Raw genomic sequence first — 20,525 nt, 5'->3', positions numbered from 1 at the left:
TCTTCTAATCTTGGACTCTGGCCTGCTGTCAGGTGAGCGTTTGTCAATTTACCCGAACGCCGCAGGTTCACCCAGATGGGACTAACTCGGCAAAGTGGACGCCGTAGGACCTCCTGGGGGCAGTGGGCGGAAACTACCTATCCCGGCATGCCCCGCTCGCGAGCACAATGGAGCCGTGTCGTCATCCGGGTCACGGGGCCGCGCGTTCCGTGCGCGCCGCTGGATTCCGGCCTGGGTCCCGCCCCGGGCGGAGGGCCCTCCAGGGCCGGGAAAACTGCGCTTCCCGGCATGCCCTGCCACGGCTGCGCCTGCGTACGGGAGCTACCGCGCCGGGGAGCGGGTTGGTTTAAAGCGCCGTCTTAGTTCCATGGAAACCAGCACGCCTGCTGCAGGACAGAGCCACAGGCGGACAGGCGGACTGTGGGGTGAGGCTGCCGGGCCCCGGGGGAGAGCCGGCTGCTCAGATAAGCCCGGGGTCATCTCTCTCTGCCGCCTTCTCCGCTCGCTGGCGGAGTTTAGTCTCGCCCTCTGGATCCCGGGCCCTGATTTAGGGCGTGTCTGCACTGGTTGCCGGTGAAACCGTTTTGGAGCGAGGTTTGCATTGGCCTCCAGCGGAGGGAGGAAGGATAGCCGCCGGAGATGGTCTTCAGATAAGTCTCCATCCAGCTTTTCCTTATTTATATGTTAGGTTGGAGGTTATAGTTTCCTGGGAAAGCCATTTCGACGTTAATAGTTTTTGTTTGGTTGGCTAGTGGTTTTGCTACCAATTAATCTCTGTGGCCTGCTTATTAGAATGCAGCTGTCAGGAATTTACATTCGTTCAAATTATGCTAGAACATTAAGTTTTTGTTGAACTATTCCCCTGTTTGTTAGCCACTCGTAATGTTCCGCATACTGTGCAAGTCTTTGAAGATAGAATATGATTAAGAATCTGACCTTACTGAGGCGAAGCTCTGGTTGGTTATCTGGCTTGAACACACAGACACTCCTCATGTCCCTGACTTGTTAATCCTGGAGCGCCCAGGACTAGGTCTCTGAATCGTTTCTGTTCTCTACTAACTAGTCTCCATGGCTTTAAAAGCCGTATATATTTTGACAGCTTCAGAACTTATGTCTCCAGTCCACCTTTTCCCCCTACTTCCAGATCTACAAGTTCAGTCATGTATTGGCATCTTTCCTGATTTAAATTTAACATTTCCAAAACGACTCTTAAATCTTCCCACCTGAAACTAGTTCTTCCTAACAGGCTTCCATTGTCTCAATTAATGGCAACACCATCCTTCCGATGCTTCCTTTCTCATCTAATCTATCAGACAAACAAACCTATCTTTAGAATATGTCTGGGTTCTGACCACTTCTTGCTGTTCCGTTGCTGTCACCCTGATCCTAGCTGGCGGCATCTCACCTGGATTCTTGTAGTAGCTTTCCAACAGGTCTTCCAGCTTCTGTGGTTGTCCTTCCACCATCTTGGCCCAGCTCCTATCTAACCAGAGTGATTCAGTTAAAAGGTAAGTTAGATCACAGCACTCCTTGGCTCTAAACCCTCCATTGGCTTACTGAGAGGGAAATGGCCTTTAAGGCTCCATGTAGCCTGGTCCTGTTATTACCCTCTGACTTCATCTCCCACTGTTCTCTCCTTCACTTTGTCCCCGCTAGTCAAACTGACCTCCTTTCTGCTTGTGGATCCATCAGGCATTCTGACTTAGGGCCTTTGCACACTCTGTCACTCTTTCTGGACCTCTCTGTCTCCCATATATCTGCATGTCTCACTCCTGCACCTCCTTCACGGGTCTTTGCTTAAATATCATAGTGAGGCTTTCTTTGCCCACTGTTTAAAATGGAAGCCTACACCACAGCTTCCATCCCATTCTCTTTCCTACTTTTTCTCCATTGCACTTCTCACCAGCAGGGGTATGAGTAAACTGCAGTGAAAATGAGAATCTCTCCTGACTCTAAACCCCAACTCAGTAGATTCACTGCGTTCCAAGTCATTACTTTACTCTTCCTTTAGCAGGCTCCCAGGTACTCAGACTTCCTGGTGGATAGTGAGGCTGCCCTGCTCTTGCTGCTGGGCCACCCTTGCTTCCTTCTTTGTTTCTGAGGACTCTCCTGACCTTAACATTGTTTGTTTTTTCCTCATGTGCAGAGGGGTTGGGGAAGAAGAGTTTTCAGCTAACCCTGAGACCTGTTTTTAGTAAATCCTCAAAGGGTAGATTGGCTTGTTTAGTTTTTGAATTGACTTGATGACCTGAACCTCAGTGATTGACTAAGAGGGTATTTCAAGGACAACACCATGTATTTCACTCAAAAGGTCTGTCCCCTGCCCACCATCAATCGGTGTCCCAGGCACCTCCATCTCTCCTTCGTTAGGGTGAATTTTGTATAAACCTCCTCCCCCTCAGAGGCTGGGGGCCAAGATTGTTCTTCCTTTTTGTCTGAGTGTATTTTTCTCTCCAGAAGCCTGAGAAGCACCATTATAGATCAGGTTCAGGTGGGCATGAGTGGTGATGCAAACCAAATTCTTACCCACACATATATAGGCTTTCTTTTTTAAATAAATGAAGCAATTTGACTTGAATCGTTTTTCATCTTGTTTTTATGGTTGAATGCACATACACACCCTGTAAAGTAATGTAAGCATTTTATGCATATTATAGGTACCTTAGGGAAATATCGACAAAACTATGACATTTCAACAATTACATGAAAACATTTTAGGTGGGAATCTGCAACCTATTAAAAATATATGGGAAACTTATACTCCATTTTCTGTATTTTTCCCCCAAATGGACTTTGATATATGTGTTAGTATTATGTGTCAGACTTCTGACATAGATCAATAGAGACAATCCTTTAAATCATAACCAGCTCCCTGGGCCTAATAGGTTGTCACAAAAATTGCCCTCCCCTCTCCCCTCTGGTACTGCCTGTCATTTCCTCTACCTCCTTTTGGTTTCTCTCCCAACAGTTGCTTGGGACTATAGTGTATCCCAAGAATGCTTTTGTTGCAACAGGAAAGAGTGACTAAACAAAAGTTTATTATTTCTCACATAAGCAAAGTTTGGAGGTAACTAGTTTTGGGGAAAAAAAAAAGGTTAATCTAAGCTTCTTTGGCCTTTTTCCTTGTTTCTCAGATGCTGGTGATCCCTGGTTCTTTGTTTATATTTAAAAGTGAGGCACTGCATGGCTGACTTAAAGAGAGCCCTTAGAGCTGTGGGCATCATACAGGGAAGGAAAGGAGAGGTGCTATCATTTCTGTTCTTTTTATCAGACAAAAAAAAAAAGTCTTCCCAGAAGCTTCTTACAAACTTCTGCCTAAAGTCTCATTTTCATGGGGACGTGCCAGCTATAAGGGAGGGTGAAGATGTGAACTTTAAGCTTCTCTTGGAGAGAGGACAAAGGAGCCAACTGTCTGTCGCAAACCCCACTGAACACCGTTTCCGCACTTTTTGTCCCGATCCCAGGCCTGGTTTATTTCTGTGTTGACATTTGCCTGACAGCAGATGACAGAAAATGGAATAGAGGGTAAACCCATGTGGTGTCTCTCCATTGTTACCCCTCCATTTTCTGCCCCCCCCCCCCAATTGGTGTTTCCCCCACCTGAGCCCTGGTTTCATGGCAGCAGAACCAGCCTTAGGATCTGCCTTAGAGGCTCTTCTTCCTCTAACCTGAGGAACACTGTCCTGGCCCATGTAGTAACTTGAGCAAGAATCTCCAAACCTGGCTTTTTTCAGAAATGTAGATGAACCTTATTTCAAATCTTTGTGCATCCAAAGGTTCTATTAACATCTGCGTGTGCCTTTGTCTTTCCCTTCAACAATGAATTGAAAACATGAAAAGGAATTAATAGAAGATAACTTCTTTATCCCATGTCCTTAAGCTGATTGCTAACACAATCTGTTAAAGAATTCGAAAAGATTGAGTGTGTCAGAAATGCATTCTATTTTATAGAGGTGCATAAAGGAGAAAAATCTTGGCCAGAAGCATTAAAATAAGAATAAAAAAAAAATTTGTACCCTTTGTACAATCATTTGTACCATCATTCTATTTGCCCCTCCACCCAGGCCCTGGCAACCACCATTCTTTTATTCTGTTTCTATGAAATCAGATTTTTGTTTGGTTGGTTTTTAGATTCCTTACATAAGTAGTACATTACACAATTTTTCTTTCTCTGTCCAGCTCATTTCACTTAGCATAAAGCCCTCCAGATTCATCCTGCCATTGGCAGGATTTCCTTTTGTGTGGCTGATTAACATTCCATTTATATGTAAATCACAACTTTATCCATTCATCCACTGAAGGACATTTAGGTTGTCTCCATATCTTGGCTATTGTGACTAATGGTGCAGTGAACATGGGTATGCAGATATCTCCTCAAGATATTGATTTCAGTTTCTTTGGATATATTCCCAGGAGTGGGATTGCTGGATCACATGGTAATTCAATTTTTAACTTTTTGAGGAACTTCTGTACTGTTGTCTGTCTTGACTGTAGCATTTTATATTCCCACCAACAGTATGTAAGTGATACCTTTTCTCAACATCCTTGCCGACATTTGTTATTTGTGGTCTTTTTGATAATAGCTATTCTAACAGATGTGAGCTGATATCTGTGACTTCTTTTTGCATTTCCCTGATGATTAGTGATGTTAAGCCCTTTTCATGTACCTGTTGGACATCTGTATATCTTGTTTAGAAAAATGTCTGTTCAGACCTTCTGCCCATTTTTTAATTGGATTGTTTCTTTTATTGCTTCTGACTTGTATGAGTTCTTTATATATTTTGGATATTAACCCTTTATCAGTTATATGGTTTGCAAATATTTTCTCCCATTCTGTAGGTTGCCTTTTCAAATAAGACATTTCTGAGGATCTAATGTATAACATAGTGACTGTAGTTAATAATATGTTATTGTATACTTGAAAACTGCTAAGAGTAGATCTTTAAGCATTCTTACCACACACAAAAAAGTTAACGATGTTAACTATGTGAGGTTGTTAATTATGTAAATGTGTTAATTATTTTGATCTTGGTAACCATTCTACAAGGTACATGTATATCAAATCATCATGTTGTGCACTTTAAACATATACAATTATATTTGTCAACTATTCCTCAAAAAATTTTTTTTAATGTAAAGAGAGAAATAGAAGGGCCATTCTTTGGGACTGTGGGGGAAAGACAGAAGGTGATTGAAGAGCTATTTCAGAATGAAGAAATGTCCTCAGTGGCTGTAGCAATGTTATATTGGCAAGAAGCTCAGCCTCTCCACAACCCCCAGTCATGCTTCTTGCCCCCTTAAATCCTGCCACCAGTTTTGACTTCTTTAATCCCTTCCCTGGGGCTCTAGGGACCACCTTCAGTGACTTGAACATGAGGGATTCCCTACTCCCATTGCCTGGGAGGGAAGGGGAAGGAGAGATACCTGATTACACAGCATGTGGGGGAGAAAGGTTTGTTACTAATATCCCAAGTGGGGCCTTTGTAAGCACATTACCATAGGTAAACTATTGCTAGTGATGGTTAAAGTTTACAGTTGGATTAGTGTAGAAATGTCCACAAGATAGAATTGCAGGAAAATGTCCTTAAAGTTTCCACCAACGATCTTGTCGTTGAACTTTAGGCACATGATTCATTTAAATGCTGGGACTACCTATAAGCTAATTCTACTTCAGTCACTAATACCTAAACGAGTAGTCTCCCTATTCTCATTTATTCTCATGTAGTCTTGGGGGAAGAGTCAGGAAATTTGATGTCAGTAGCTGTAGAAGAGTCTTTGCTATGAAGTTAAGTCTGGAAATTATTTTTAAAAGTAACTGCTTCAAGGTAGTTGGTAAATTATTTTATGACAGCTGCTCAGAGATCCAAGTACTATAGAGCCCCCTCCGCCCAGAAATGTTGGATGGGAATATGTTAAAATGAAAATGGCTGCTAATGAAAGAGGTAATAACTCCCTCAGCCAAGTCATAGGTGCAAGGGTATGTCTAATAGTAGCAGACAGGATAGGCTGCATTGTGATGCAATAACAAACTACCAAACAATCTGTGGCTTGTAACAACATAAGTTTCTTGCTTGCTCACATTGTATGTCATGGATGTGTCATGACTCTGCTCATGTCATCTTTACTCTGGGATCTTGGCACATGGAGCAGGCCCTATCTGGGATGTTGCTCATCTCATGGACAAGGGAAAAGAAAGATGATGAATGACAAGTTGGCTCTTAAGGCTTCTACCTGCATTTAATTGACCAGAGCAGGATACATGGCCATTTCCAAGCTCAACAGGACAGGGGTGCATAATCCTCCACATGAAGGAGCAGTGACTATTTTGAACAGTAATAGAACCTACTACACTAATATTGTGACTTTAATCTCAGGTGCAAATGGAAACTACAATGTCCAGACCAGTCCTCTCTCCAACCCACATCAATGCTACAGCTTCTGAAACATTCACGGTACTTCAGCAAAGGATGAGAATAGTTGAGGAACAGACCAGTTCTCTGAGGGATGACCTAATAATGTTGGACTTTGGTGAAAAAAGGTAACAAATGAAAAATGAATAACATCTTTGTAAGTTGAAGAATTTTGCTTCATTGGTTACCAATAAGGAGTCACAATGTGGATGGTCTGGCAGATGAAATAGATATTTAGAAAAGAATTGAGATATGTTTCCATTAGAATATTAATTAGAAAATACATGCAAGTTAAAGAGTTGTCCTTCTGTATTATAGCTACTACCACTGTTCTTCTAAGCAGATACTTAAAGTGTGTTAATTAGATGCACAAACTTTGATATCCCACTCATCCTTAATACTTGATTAAAAACAAAATGTAACTTTTTACATAATTAGAAAAAATTTGGTCCTTTTTTTAAAATCAAAACCAGACTTTGATATTAGTTAAGGTGAACATCTAAGCTTGATTCATGCCAATAATAATGTCTGTATTTTCTTTCTCCAGATTTATTGTAAATTAAAAGAGAGGTGTTAAGTCTTAAAAAAATTCATAACTTAGAATGTGGTACTCAAAAAAAGAACTGTGTTTTTTTATTTGTGTTGCTGAAGAAGGTTTTGCAATTAAAAGTTAGATTATCAATGGCCTGAGGAATCTGGGTGGTTAAGCAGCCAACATTGAGTTTACTGGTGTGATTTTCTTTAAAATTACATATATGTTTCCTGAATGTCCCTTATGAAGATCTAAAATTAGTATAGTTAGTATTATAGCACCCATAGAATAACTCTTCAGTTTAAAGATTAAGTTTGTGACATTGTTTATGTTAGAACAAAATAGGAATGTTTATTGTGACCTTGTTTAAAAATTTTCTAAAAAGCATGTGAATATATTGTCTTCATGCTAAGTTTAATTCTCAGTTCACTATTACAGAATTAGCATTTAACATGTATATACCACTTGTTTTTACATACAAAATAAGTTTACAAAAAATTTAGATTAAAATAACCATTAAAAAGTCAGTGATCTTTACTCACCCCATGTTGGTCTCATCCTCTTTACCTAATAGTGCTCTCTATATTTAAATTTGGAGGTGGTAACATACTTACTAACTAAAGAATCTAATTTTTATTCTCAGTAGAAATGTTACATTGACTTGATTATTGGGATTACCCTGTAATATTATTATATCGGGATCTTTGTCCAGAGGCCAATTGGAAACTCCAAAATATGTGGAAGAGCCTATGAGCCAGAACATCATTAGTCCTATCCAGAATGAAATAATTTGTTCAGGAAAAACAGATATTTTATGGAAGAACTGTGAGTTTCTGGTAAATCGAATGTGCCGTCTAGAAAGCCTCATCCAGTCCTTGAAGATGAACATCTTTCGTCTGCAGACTGAAAAGGATTTGAATCCACAGAAAACAGGTATGGAGAGGAGAGAATCATCAGAAATTTGGTCCTGTGTGGGTGCTTGATGAGCTTATGATTCTTTTCCTTTCCTGACCTCCTCTCAACCGCTTGATGACCCTCCTGTGCTGTCTGGTAGCTTTTCTGAAGGATCGACTGAATTCAATACAGGAGGAGCACTCCAAGGACCTGAAGCTACTGCAGCTGGAAGTGATGAACTTGCGCCAGCAACTGCGAGATGTGAAAGAGGAAGAAGACAGGGCCCAAGATGAGGTGCAAAGGTTGACTGCCACTCTGGAGCTAGCCTCAGAGACCAAGGTTGGAGTCCAGGGTTCTAAATACAAATTCACTGTTTTGTGTTGGCTGGAGGAGGCAACAGGCCCATAAAACTGACTTTTCAAAATAGGTGATGTTGATTTGAGGATTTTTGACATTTGAAATTTATCTATTTCCATAACCTATAACATTGTGTGCTATCAGTAATTGGGTATTTATAGATTCCTTACCCTTTACATGTGAGTGAGGGTCCAGGGATATGAAGGGGTCTGTGCTCTTCAGGAGCTCATATACTAGCTGGGAAAACAAGGCATAGCAGGAAAAACTAAAGAAAAAAAATAAGGTTGTAAGAAGTGTTAAAGGATGGTATAGGACAATAAGTGAATATTGCCAACTAGGTGTTTTGTGTTCAGGGGGGTTTGAGAAGTTAAATGTGTCCTGTTGAGAGAAGGTACATGTGTCCTGTCTAGAATAGATTGGCTAGGCTTCAAGAAAGAGACAGGACTTGAGCAGAACCTTTAAAAGCCAAAGGAGAGAGATGAGAACTTTTCAGAGAACACACACACAGGCAGCAAAAAATAAAGACTAAGGAAAGAAACTAATGAATCTGTTTTCTCTCCAGGCCAGGCACTATAATAGATGTTATTTTGTTTAAAATATGTTATTTTGTTTAATTGCTGCAAAACCTCAAGATGTACGAATATTATGGTCCCTATTTTAATGATAAGAGTACTGGGGCCCAGAGAGAAGTCACTTCTCCAAGATAACACTTCCCTGTCTTCTTCCAGTAACTCAGATTTTAACCTAGATCTTTCCACTAGGTGCAGTTCAGGGGAAAGGCATAAACTAGCCTCACAGGAATAAGGCTTTGATTGTGTGAAATAAGTTGTAAACTAACTCAGGATAACATCACAGAGGATCTCAGAATCAAGAATAGTCAGTAGCTGGGCCTGATCCTACAAGGAGTGATTAAGATTTTTGATAAGGAAGTGACATAATGAAAACAGGAAAAAATAATCCAGTAGTAGTATAGAGTATCAATTACAGAAGAGACTGGAGAGAGGAAAACCAGTTAGAAGTCCATCACATTATTTGAGGCATAAACCTTATTAGGTCTTAGCTGTGGTTGTGGCATTTTGAAAGGAATGAGGGCTCTTCTGTGAAGAGATACACTAGAATATGGTCCTGAACAGGGGCTGAAGGGAGGGAAGAAGGTAAAGACAGCTGAGGTTTTACATCCGAAGTTGTGGTGCCACATTAATGATAATATAAAAGAATAAATAGTGAAAGCTGTGTTTTTTCATCCTCAACTCCTAAGCACAGGTAATATTTGAGGGTAGAAGAAATAGTATAGTTTAAAAAAATAGGAATATACCCTGTAAGAAAAATGTCTAGCAATTACCAGGTTTTCCTCTGATTATTGAATTTTACATAGGAGGTACTTGTGATTAATCTTTTTTTAATGATCTAAAAGGGGAAATGATAGAAGTCATGAATCAAAGTAATAAAATAACTTTAAATAGCTCATTGTAATAATTACTCCAGACTCGGTCAGAATTGTTTATAACCATAGTCAGAGTAGCCTTTATAGGTTGCCCCAAAAAAGTCTAGATTTGAACTGATATACCTATAGACAGCTTCTTCTTATCATTTCAGATTATTTAGAACCTTTTCTCCTATTTTTAGAAGAATTCAGCCATTATTGAAGAGGAACTGAAGACCACAAAACGTAAAATGAACCTTAAAATTCAGGAGGTAAGGTTAAAAAGGATGCTGGAGGGGAGGATTACAGTTGCAGAGGCGAAGTCAAGAAGGTAGACAGAATGAAAAGAAACCATAGAAGAAAAGATGTGACTGTTCATTAGGAAGATTTTTAACATATGTCACACGAAGTTACACCTGCCCTTATGTGACATTAAGACTTCCTTTCACCTCAGTACTGCCATGTAACCAGAAATAAAAAAGAAATGCCCTCTGAGCTAGGGGGGAAGTAGTTACCACAAAACTCATGTGGTTGCCCACATACCAGGGTCAAGTGGACACCTTCATACAAAGACCTTTTACACTAAAGTTGTTTAGAATAAAAAGCTTTTAACAAATCTGCTTATCTAATTTTACCTTGAAACTTTTGTTTCAGCCTAAATTTAAGTAGATAACAGATTGGGAATTATGAAGTAGGTGGCTGCCAAAATTTGTTGGGCTAAAAATTTGAGCTGAAAACAGTGAAAGAGTCGGAAGAATCACTAAATCAGAATACCTGACAATGGCCCGAAAACTTCAATATTCCTTGACAGAATCCAATTATATCTAAAATAATCTATTATACAAAACAGAAATAGATATACTTTTCAGGAAAATTCTCATGCAAAACTATTTCAAAAATTTTAAATTTCAGTGTTTTTAAGGTGGTAACTATCTGGAATATTCTCTTATGTAGAGTATTTTATTCGCCAGTAATTACTGATAAAAGCATGATTGTTCATTGTCAGTTGGAATATATTAAGTTTAGCACTTTTTAAAAAGTATTTGGGATATTTTAATAGACTCTTTTTAGAGCTATTTTAAGTTTTTAGAAAAATTGCACAGAAGCAGAGTTCCCATATTCCCTTTCTTTCCACCACTAGAGTTCCCTCTGTTAGTAAAATCTTGTATTATTCTGGTACATTTGTTACATTTGATGAGCCAGTATTGATATATTCTCACTAAATCCACAGTTTACATTAAGTTTCACTTTTTGATCATTACAATGTTGTACAGAATGGTTCCACTGCCCTAAAAATGCCCTGTATTCTGTATACTCATACCCTCCCTTCTCCTGACCCCCTGACAACCCTGGTCTTTTCACTGTATCTATAGTTTTGTTATAGTTGGAATCACACAGTATGTAGCCTTTTTGGACTGCCTTCTTTCACTTAACATATGCATTTAAATCCTCCACATCTTTTCATGATTTGAGAGCTCATTTCTTTTTATCACTAACAATAATCCGTTATATGTATTGATAAACTATACCATGGTTTATCCATGTACCTCCCATAGGTCATGTTTGCTTCCAAGTTTTGGCAATTATGAATAAAGTTGTCATAAACATTTATATGCAGGGTTTTGTATGGACGTAAATTTTCAGCTCATTTGGATAAATACCTAGGAGCATGATTAATGGGTCATATGGTAAGCTTATGTTTAGCTTTCTAAGAAACTGCTAACCTGTCTTACAGTGGCTGTACCACGTTGCATTCCCACCAGCAATGAATGAATGAGAGTTCCTGTTGTTCCACACCCTCACCAGCATTCGGTGTTGGCAGTGTATTGAATCTTTGCCATTCTAATAGGTGTATGTATAGTGGCATTTTGTTTTAATTTGCAGTTCTGTAATGACATGTAATATTGAGCGTCGTTTCGTATGCTTATTTGCCATCTGTATATCTTATTTGATGAGGTATCTTAGATCATTTGCCCGTTTTGTAACTGGATTTTTTTCTTATTGATGAGTTTTAGTTTCTTTTTATTATACTTTGAATACCAGTCCTTTATCCGATATGTGTTTTACAAATGTTTTCTCCCAATATGTAGGTTTTCTTTTCATTCTCTTAACATTGTCTTTTGCAGAGCAGAAGCTTTTAATTTTAATGAAGTTCAACTTATTTGTTTTTTGCATGGATTGTACTTTTGGTTTTATATCTAAAATATCATTGCCAAACCCTAGGTCACCTAGATTTTTCTGCTGTGTTATCTTTTAGAAGTTTTATACTTTAGCATTTTACATTTAGGTTTTGAATTTTTTGTTTGTGTAAAAGGTGTGAGGTTTGTATCTAGATTTTTTCATGTGAGTATGTGTATGTGTATGTCCATTTGTTCCAGCACCATTTGTTGAAAAGATTGTTCTCTCTCCAATGGATTGCCACTTGTCATTATTTTTTTATTGGGAAAGCCTCGTTTCTTGGTGCTGTGGTGAAATCTTGAATTTTGTTGAACTCAGCAAGGACCTGAAGAAGGACCTGTCATAGTCAAACAGGGACGTTTTGAGAGTATGTGGAGCAGGGATGGCATATTAGTCAGCTGGGGCTGCCATACAAAGTACCACAGACTTGGTAGCTTAAACAAAGGAAATTTGTGTCTCACCATTAGGAGGTAAAAAATCCAAGATCAAGGTATCGGCAGGTTTGTTTTCTTCCTGAGTTTTTTCTCCTTGGTTTGAGGGTAGCTGCCTTTTTGCTGTGTCCTCACATGGTCTTTTCTCTGCACACATCTCTGGTGTCTCTTTGTGTACAAATCTCCTCTTCTTTTAAGGACTCCAGTCACGTTGGGTTAGAGCCCACCCCAGTGGCCTCATAACTTAAATAGCTCTTTAAAAGCCCTATCTCCAAATACAGTCACATTTTGAGATACTGGGAGTTGGGGCTTCAATGTATGAATTTTGGGGGGATACAATTCAGCCCAAAACAGAAGGCTATGCAAAAGTAGAGTAAATGCAGTATTTAGCTTTCTAAGAGATGAAGAATATGTATGTATATATGTACACATCATGTGTATGTATATATATAATATTAAAAAGTATGATTCTGATGAACATGAAATAGATTGATTGCCCTTAATAATGCCTTAAGAATGAATATCTCAGCAGTATAATTATCAAATAAAGATTCCCTTTATAAAGCACTTAAATTATATATTGAGCAAATTATACTATATAGTTTGATCCAGAGCTTAGAAAAGTGTATGATGTTACTTTAAATTTAAAATGATTGTAATCTGATATTAAAATAAAACCTGAGAAATACAGCCAAAACCAAAAACTATGGTTCATTCTTAAAAAAAGATTATTTGACTGATCATTGGATAAGGAAGGATTTTCTAAGCTTGAAAAGAAGGAACAGAATTACAAAAGGCTCAGTAGGTTTGACCATACAAAAATTAAAATCTTATACATGTTAAAAAACCCAAAAAGCAAAACTAATATAACAAAATTAGAATTAATAATCTTCCCTTTTAAAGATCTTAAATTGACTTAAAAGGAAAACCTAAAACAGTGGGCAAAGGATGAGAACTAATAATTCAGAAAATATATAAAGAACTAATAACATATGAGACACTGTTTAATCTAAGAACTAAATAAATGAAAAAATATTAAGATGTTCTTTTTCATTTATTAAATTAGCAAAGACTTAAAGTGTTGATCCATAGGGCTGATGAGATTTATTCAAATACTACTGGTAAGAAAGTAAAATTGGAAGGAAAATTACACATGTATCAAAAGTCTAAAACATGTTTATACCTTTAACCTAGTGATTCCTTTTGTAGGAATTTATCCCAGGAAATAATCAGGAATTCAATGAAAAATTTATTCACAAGCACTTTCAGCAGAACATTATTTAGAATAGTGAAAAACTGGAAATACCCAAACGTTCAGCATTAGGGGTATGATTAAGAAAATCATAGAACATTTCTAAAATGAGGTATCTTTTAACAGTTTCATGCCAACACATTCTTCATCTTTTTTCACTTTTTAAAAAGTTTAAAAATCTTTAAAAGTCATCCTTTGAGAAAACATATAAAATACGTATGTACAATGTAGAGAAGTGTTATAAAGTGTGCCTTATGTCATCTTTAATGAGGTTTAAACATAGAATTTCTTTCAATTTAACAACACTTTATAAAAGGAATAGCATATTTTAATACCCATTTAAATTGAAAAGGATTTCTTTACCTCATGATAAAAGAAACTCTTAACCTTTATATTTTTATCTGACTCATTTTATATTCATTTATTGGTAGAAATAAGGACAGTGTACCCAAATTCCTGAGTATCAGTTTTGTCTGCTACTTAACAATTACTTCATTATTTGTTTTGACCTTTAAATTCTGATACAAAATTTAAACAGCTTTCAGAGGAAAGTTTATAATACTGAGGGATAAAAAATATAGACAGACAAAGAAATCAAAATATAGAAAAATAAGAATTAAAAAATAAAGTCAGGAAATACATATACTAAGATGTATTAGCATTTTTCAGACTTCTTTTTGGCAGCAATCCATTCTATGACATATTTTACAATGCAACATTATACACAACGTACATATGCACAAACATTTCGTCAAGCAATACTTACCCTTCCTTCCTTACTATTTGCTATATGCACTGATTTTTTCTATTCTTTTTTTTCCTTTTTCAAGTGCTGCTTGCAATTTACTAATGAGTCTTGACCCACAATTTGGAAAACAGACTTATACTTAAGGAAGTGAGGGAAACAAATTTGACTCTGCATTTCTTACAATGTTACCCATTAGGGAGAAACAAAAGCATGTTTCTGAGTAGTCATAAATAAATGAAGAATGGGGGTGAGAGGGCATGTCTGGTAAACTTTTCATGGTGACTTTGATCTTTGTTAAACTGCTGTGAAGTTCCCTTGGTCTCATCTAACTGCATTGTTGCTCTGTAGCTAAGGAGACAGCTGTCTCAGGAGAAGCACCTAAGGGAATCTCTTGAGAAATCCGGATCAGCCATGCTACTCAAAATACAAGAAATGGGATCAACAGTGGAGGTGGAACGGAAGCAGGTAGAGAGATTGTCTCTCCTTGTTTATGTTGAGAAAGTGAAGCCAAAAGAGAAAAGCTGATGTTTTACCTATAAACCTATAGTTTCGCTGAGTTCCTCCAGATTTATAAAATTCTTTGCTTTTCTTTATTAATCTTCTGTTAATATTCTTACTACAATTTTTAAAATTTTAGTGCAGATTAAGAAAGGACTCTGATGTCATTCAGTCCAACGGTCTGAATTTATGAATAAGGGAGCTAAGGACAGAGAGGTTATTTTGCCTCAGGCTTTAAAGAGGTGAACTCTTCGCTCCTGGGAAGGAATCCTTCCCCCTGCACCATACAATCTCAGTTTCAAGAATTGATTTTGGAGGGCATTGCCCTAATCTCGTGTTATAGGTATGTGACATGGGTAGAAAAGAAAGATTAAGCTGAGGTAACATTTGCAGCAAAGAACACCAATAAGTAAAATAATCAGGAATGCATTTTTACTACTGTTTTCAATTCTCCTTATTTATTTTAGCTTAATATTTTTGTCTTCATCAAAGTTGTTATTTGAAGTACCTACATGTAATTTAGAATATTTAAATTGTAAGTATCTAAGGCAATTAGTAGTTTCAAATCCTAATACCTGTAATTAGATTACATAGTCTTTATTATTTTAACCAATGCTGTCCTTTACAGTGGAATTACTAAAAGGATTCTACTTAAGGAATTCGCAGATGATCCTTTATTTCTATAGCTTATACTTCCAGTGTAGTAGCCACTAGTCACATGCGACTATTTAAGTTTAAATTAGTTAAATAAAACCAAAGATTCAGTTCCTAACTCACTCTGGCCACATTTCGAGTGCTCAGCAGTCACTTGCGGCTGGTGACTGCTGTGTTGAAGAGGGCACAGAAAGTTCTGCTGGATCTCTGTTGAGATCTTTAACTGGAACATATAAACTCCCCTTCTTCCTCCAGTAACATTAATATTGGAAAAATCTGCCTTACCCATGTGCTGTAAGGTAATCTATTAGAACTCTTTACCTTACAGAAAAGGAGTTTTTCTTACATAATTTCAGGTGCAAATTTTGCAGCAAAACTGCATTGCCCTACGCAGTTCTATTCAGACCACCCAAGAAGTCCTGGCCCAGGAACAACAACAAAAAGGGGAGTTGGAGACTGCTACCTCACAGCTCAAGTCGGATCTAGGTATGAAAATAGATGCTAGAAATTACACTTTGTTAGTCTTTTGAGATTTCATGCAGAAACTCTGAAGATGCCAGATGCTTGAAGTGGCCAGTGTTAACTGGTATTTCCTACAGACCTGAATATAAAAAATTGCTGACTTCCCTTCTGTCTGGCACTGAGACAAAAAAGAGAATGTTGGTAATAAAACAGGATTTTACCCTCTTAATTATAAACTAATTATTTAGATTTTTTTCAGGTTTATTTAAATGTTTGTAGATTTTGGAACATTTGGATTCTAGAACTCTAGACTGAATATTGGTAATAGAATGCTAATAAGGAATTGAGACCATGGGTCCTTGCTCACCTACTGATTCTAACCATTTGTCATGTCAGACTCTCTCTCCATTCGTCAGGTTATCAGTCTATTTTGGTTAACTTGTATTTGTAGAAACCGATTGTTGTAGGGTACCATTAGAGAGAGCTTAGATTAACTCGTCATTTTACAGATAAGTAAATGTCTGTTAAAAAAAAAAATCCTTAAAGGTGATTGAGTAGGAAATGGAAGAGTCTAGACTTGATCCCAGGCTGTTCAGAGTCGTGCTTCTTCCAATCCAACAGTCCTTATCAGACTACTATTTGTTATTGCATACTTGTAGAGCAGTTTTCAGTTAGATCTCCCCATAGAGATCACACAGAGTTACAGTGCAGTACCTCACACGCGAATAACACTTCAGGGTTTACATAGAACTTTCACATAAATTATCTCCTGTAAAAAACAAAACTATCTGCACTTCCCAAAGTTACAAAATGAATAAATGGCGAAGTGAGGCCTGAACCTGGATCTTCTAACTTGGACCCAGTGTTCTTGCCAGTATGGCTTCTCTGCTCTGTGGCTGTAATGGGGGCAAGGGGATACCAAAAGGGAAATGAAAATTATGAAGAAAAAAAAAAGCATAGAGCAAAGAGTAATTCATTCAATGTTTTGACTTACTGCTTTTATCAGAAAGTACTCATTTTCCTTATAGTTGTTGAGTAGTGAATTATTCTGTGAAGTTCTCACTGATAATGCCCCAAGATAATTCTCTGTCTTCCTGTGATTGCATGCCTCCAAAAATACACATTATGTTTTATGGTACTGACACATTATCCCATTTAAGCCTTAAAACAAACTTGGGAGAAAGATAAGAAAATATACCCCATTCTACCGAAGAATAAAAAGATCTGTATCAAAGGACCCACAGTAAATAGGATAGCTGGGACTAAAACACAGATCTTTCTGTGATAATTAATTGTCCTTCTGACTAAGTGGTTTTTTGAAATGTTACTTTCTTAAAGGATTAATGCTGCATTTTTTAATTTATAATAACATATAGAAGACTATTACAAAATTAAGGTTAGAACAACAGTAATTCAGACTAACATGAGGAAAAAGAAGCCTGTCTAAATACCAACTGTATGCTTCATACTGAATAAGAGATTCTTTACATGCATGCAATTTTATTACTTTAAAGAACAAATAGTTATTCTAAGTAGATTAATAAAAGGAATGCCTTTAGATATTTGCTTCAATGAATTTTAAAATGCAATTGTTTATTAACAATTGTTTATTGTATTTATTAGCAATAAGCATATGTGTGTGTGTGTGTGTGTGTGTGTGTGTGTATATACACACACACACACTAAAGCGTTTAAACTGTTCTAAATAAGATAAACACTCCCCTTTCATTCTTTCTTTGATTAGTGGAATTTTCAAATAGATCATATAGTTTATCTTTTTGATCCTTCACATGTTTTAAATTAGAATTTATTTAAAATGAGTCTTGAACTCATGTTCAAGAAGTACAGTTTTTCTGAGTATATCATAACATAAAATGTGAGGTTTTTGTGTGTCATAGAATTTTCTGGCTTTAGAATATTTAGTGAAACAAAACTGATAGATCTTTATGAATTTTCTATGAAGCCAAAAACATTAGTCTCAGTAAAGTTTATATCTTTTGGCTACTAGTATACAGTGCCAAACTGTTCCCCTATTTCTGTCTTTGGTTTAATTTGCACTGTGTATACATACTCTCTGAGTGGTTTTAAATCTTTTTTTCCTGCCATATCATCCTCTTGAGCTCCAGATGGTGTCTTACTGCCAACTAAACATCTATATTTGGATGCCTTGTTTTGAGATACCTCAAAACATATGATGATAGCCTAAGTGCCACAGTTATTCTTACTCATCTGCCCCCAGACCTGCTCCTCGCCCCCCCGTTCCCTGTTGAGTCAGAGTCCGCCATCCACCCCACTGTCTAGGTCTGCACACTAGGTATTTTCCTTGGCTCATCTGTTGCCTTTACCCCACCAGTGAGCCACCAAGTCCTGACAATTCTCCCAGCTTGCTTTTCACAAGTCTTTTTCTTCTGCATCCCTATAGTCATTACCTTGGAGCCTGTTCTCATCGTTTTACACTTTGGTTACTGCAACAGCTACTAAACTGGTCTCCCTGTCTTTATCAAGCCTCTGTTAGAGTAATCTCTCTAGCAAAAGGCTTTTGATTGTGTGCCTCCCCGGCTTGAAATCCCTTAGAAACCCATCATCATCTGTGCGTGGAGTAAGATGTGACCTCGTTTACCATTGCATGTGACTGTGGACTAGTTTCTTGATAATTCAGTGATTTAGTTTCCGGTCTATGAAAATATAATAGGAATACTTGTGTTCCCCTTATTTTTGCAAAATATAGGCTAGGAAAAAAAATTTGTTTAATCAAAGCTTCTCAGGAAAAAAAAATTCTGTGTAATTTCAATGTAGTTGGAGTAAGTTATTATCATAGTTATGTGGACTTTTTTGTTTTTAGTTTCTAGAGATGACCTCATTTCCAAGTTGGTTGAAGAAAATAAGGTAAGTTTTGAGGTTTAGTTTACCGAGGTGTTCTTTCTTCTCTTCTATATTCCCTCACTCGTGTTGATTTACAGTCCTTCTGAGTCTCCTAAAATCTTTATTAAAAAAAGTTTCAGTGTAAATGAGTTGTATGTTCAGAACTGTTGTCAACTGGATATTAGAAAATAAATCACTTCATACAGATTATTATAGTTTGAAAAAGATGAATTGGCAAAAATGAGACTTATTTGTATTTTATGCCTATTGCAAATGAAATGTTAAAGTAACTTTTTTATGAAATGTAAGAAATTTAACTATTTTTGGTGATGGTTGCACAACAACTTGAATGTATGTGCTTAATATCACTGAACTTAAACTTAACCATTAAATATTTTTAAGTGAACTGTATGCTTAAAGATAGTTAAAATGATAAATTTTGTTATGTGTATTTTACCACACTTAAAATAAAAATAAATATTACTACTTTTATATCTTAATACATTTCTAAATCAGTCTCATGGTGTAGATGTTATGTGATGTTTACTTTTCCTGAGATACTTCTGGAAAAATAGAAGAGTGGTTCCTTCCCCATTTGTACCTGTCAGGTACAACCCAGCACACAGCTCACATCCTTATCATCTTTCTCTCATCTCAGAGAACACTTGTTTTCACAGAGCAAAGGTACTTTCTTCTGTTCCACCCCCCAGGAATTCCTTGATGAAAATATCTTCACTTGTTTATAATTTTAAAAGATCCTTGAATGTGTTTCTTTGAAATCACAAGATCTTGCTCATTGGAAGAAATGTGTGTATAAAATAAGCTAACAAATATTTCATCTTAGTAGAACCTTTTTGAAATAAGGATGCAAGGTGAATATCTAGGTTATGGTTTTAGGCAAATTCTGGAACCCCAGTATAAGACTATTTTTAATAGTTTTGATAAATAATTTTTAAATAAAGAGAATTTTGGGAGTTGAAGATATCAAAAATTTTTTTTAATTCTTTGTAAGACACTTACCTATGTATATCATTAGAACCTGAACTGGTGCTGGACACAATAGAATTAAGTATTTTGATAGAGATACATGTAATAGCTCTTATGTGTAGAAAAAGAGAGATTCTTTTTTTTTCTCCTATAGAATTTGCAGGTGTCTTTCAACAAAGAACATGAAGAAAATGCATATTTGAGGTCTGAAATAATATCCCTTCATGAAGCATCAGAAAAAGCACAAGTAAATCTTCTCGTTCCTCTAGTGTTTAGATGTTAATTTTGTTCAATTAAAGAACCAAGATTAATCCTAGTTACATAAATTCATACCATTGCCATCATCCAAAATTTTTATTTCCATAAGATTTATTTCACTTATAAAACATTATCAAATTAATCACATTTCCCATTTCACTCTGTTAAGTTCCCGTGACACATAGGTACATGGGATATACTGCTAAGTCATGTGCTAGTTCGCACTCTGCCTTTGTTTGCTTTCCAATTTACTCATTAAATATATACCTTTATATATGCTTCCCTATGAACTTCTATTTCGAGGGCTATGTCTTACACTTTCTTTGTATCTTCTATAGCAAAGCACAGTAGGAACCTAATAAACACTTGCTGGATTTTGAAGTTAAATGTAATCATTTTCTGTGAGATAGTGATTTCCAAATTCAGCTGATGTTTAATGTATATGCATGTATATGGAGAAGAGTCACCAAATATGCAGGCAGCTGTGTTATTTCTTATAATAATTCAATGAAATACTATTGATCACTTAAAAAAATGTTTTGTTACTACAATTTGATTACTTCAGTGTTAGGATCATAG

At 36.8% G+C, this 20,525-nt stretch overlaps 1 protein-coding gene across 11 annotated transcripts in view; it reads left to right on the top strand.

The window, feature by feature from the left end:
- Nucleotides 1-314: 314 nt before the first annotated feature.
- The window catches only part of CCDC150 (coiled-coil domain containing 150), a 64,763-nt gene continuing 44,552 nt past the window's right edge, over nucleotides 315-20,525 (top strand). The window contains exons 1-9 of one of the 11 annotated variants that reach the window (XM_074364227.1): nucleotides 315-425; nucleotides 6,375-6,538; nucleotides 7,655-7,875; nucleotides 7,997-8,175; nucleotides 9,820-9,888; nucleotides 14,574-14,690; nucleotides 15,734-15,863; nucleotides 18,682-18,725; nucleotides 19,843-19,935. In XM_074364227.1, the coding sequence (XP_074220328.1) occupies nucleotides 6,381-6,538; nucleotides 7,655-7,875; nucleotides 7,997-8,175; nucleotides 9,820-9,888; nucleotides 14,574-14,690; nucleotides 15,734-15,863; nucleotides 18,682-18,725; nucleotides 19,843-19,935 (1,011 nt within the window). In that variant the 5' untranslated portion in view covers nucleotides 315-425; nucleotides 6,375-6,380. Of the gene's footprint in view, nucleotides 1,509-6,368; nucleotides 6,539-7,654; nucleotides 7,876-7,996; nucleotides 8,176-9,819; nucleotides 9,889-11,398; nucleotides 14,691-15,733; nucleotides 15,864-18,681; nucleotides 18,726-19,842; nucleotides 19,936-20,525 lie in introns of those variants that run through there. The other 10 variants (XM_074364229.1, XM_074364230.1, XM_074364228.1 and 7 more) reach the window with 10 other exon arrangements.

The sequence above is a fragment of the Camelus bactrianus genome, chromosome 5 (genome assembly GCF_048773025.1).
Source record: "Camelus bactrianus isolate YW-2024 breed Bactrian camel chromosome 5, ASM4877302v1, whole genome shotgun sequence".
Classification (NCBI taxonomy): Eukaryota; Metazoa; Chordata; class Mammalia; order Artiodactyla; family Camelidae; genus Camelus; species Camelus bactrianus.
The sequence above is the reverse complement of the archived record's forward strand: the minus strand, read 5'-3'. Positions and strand labels throughout refer to the sequence as shown.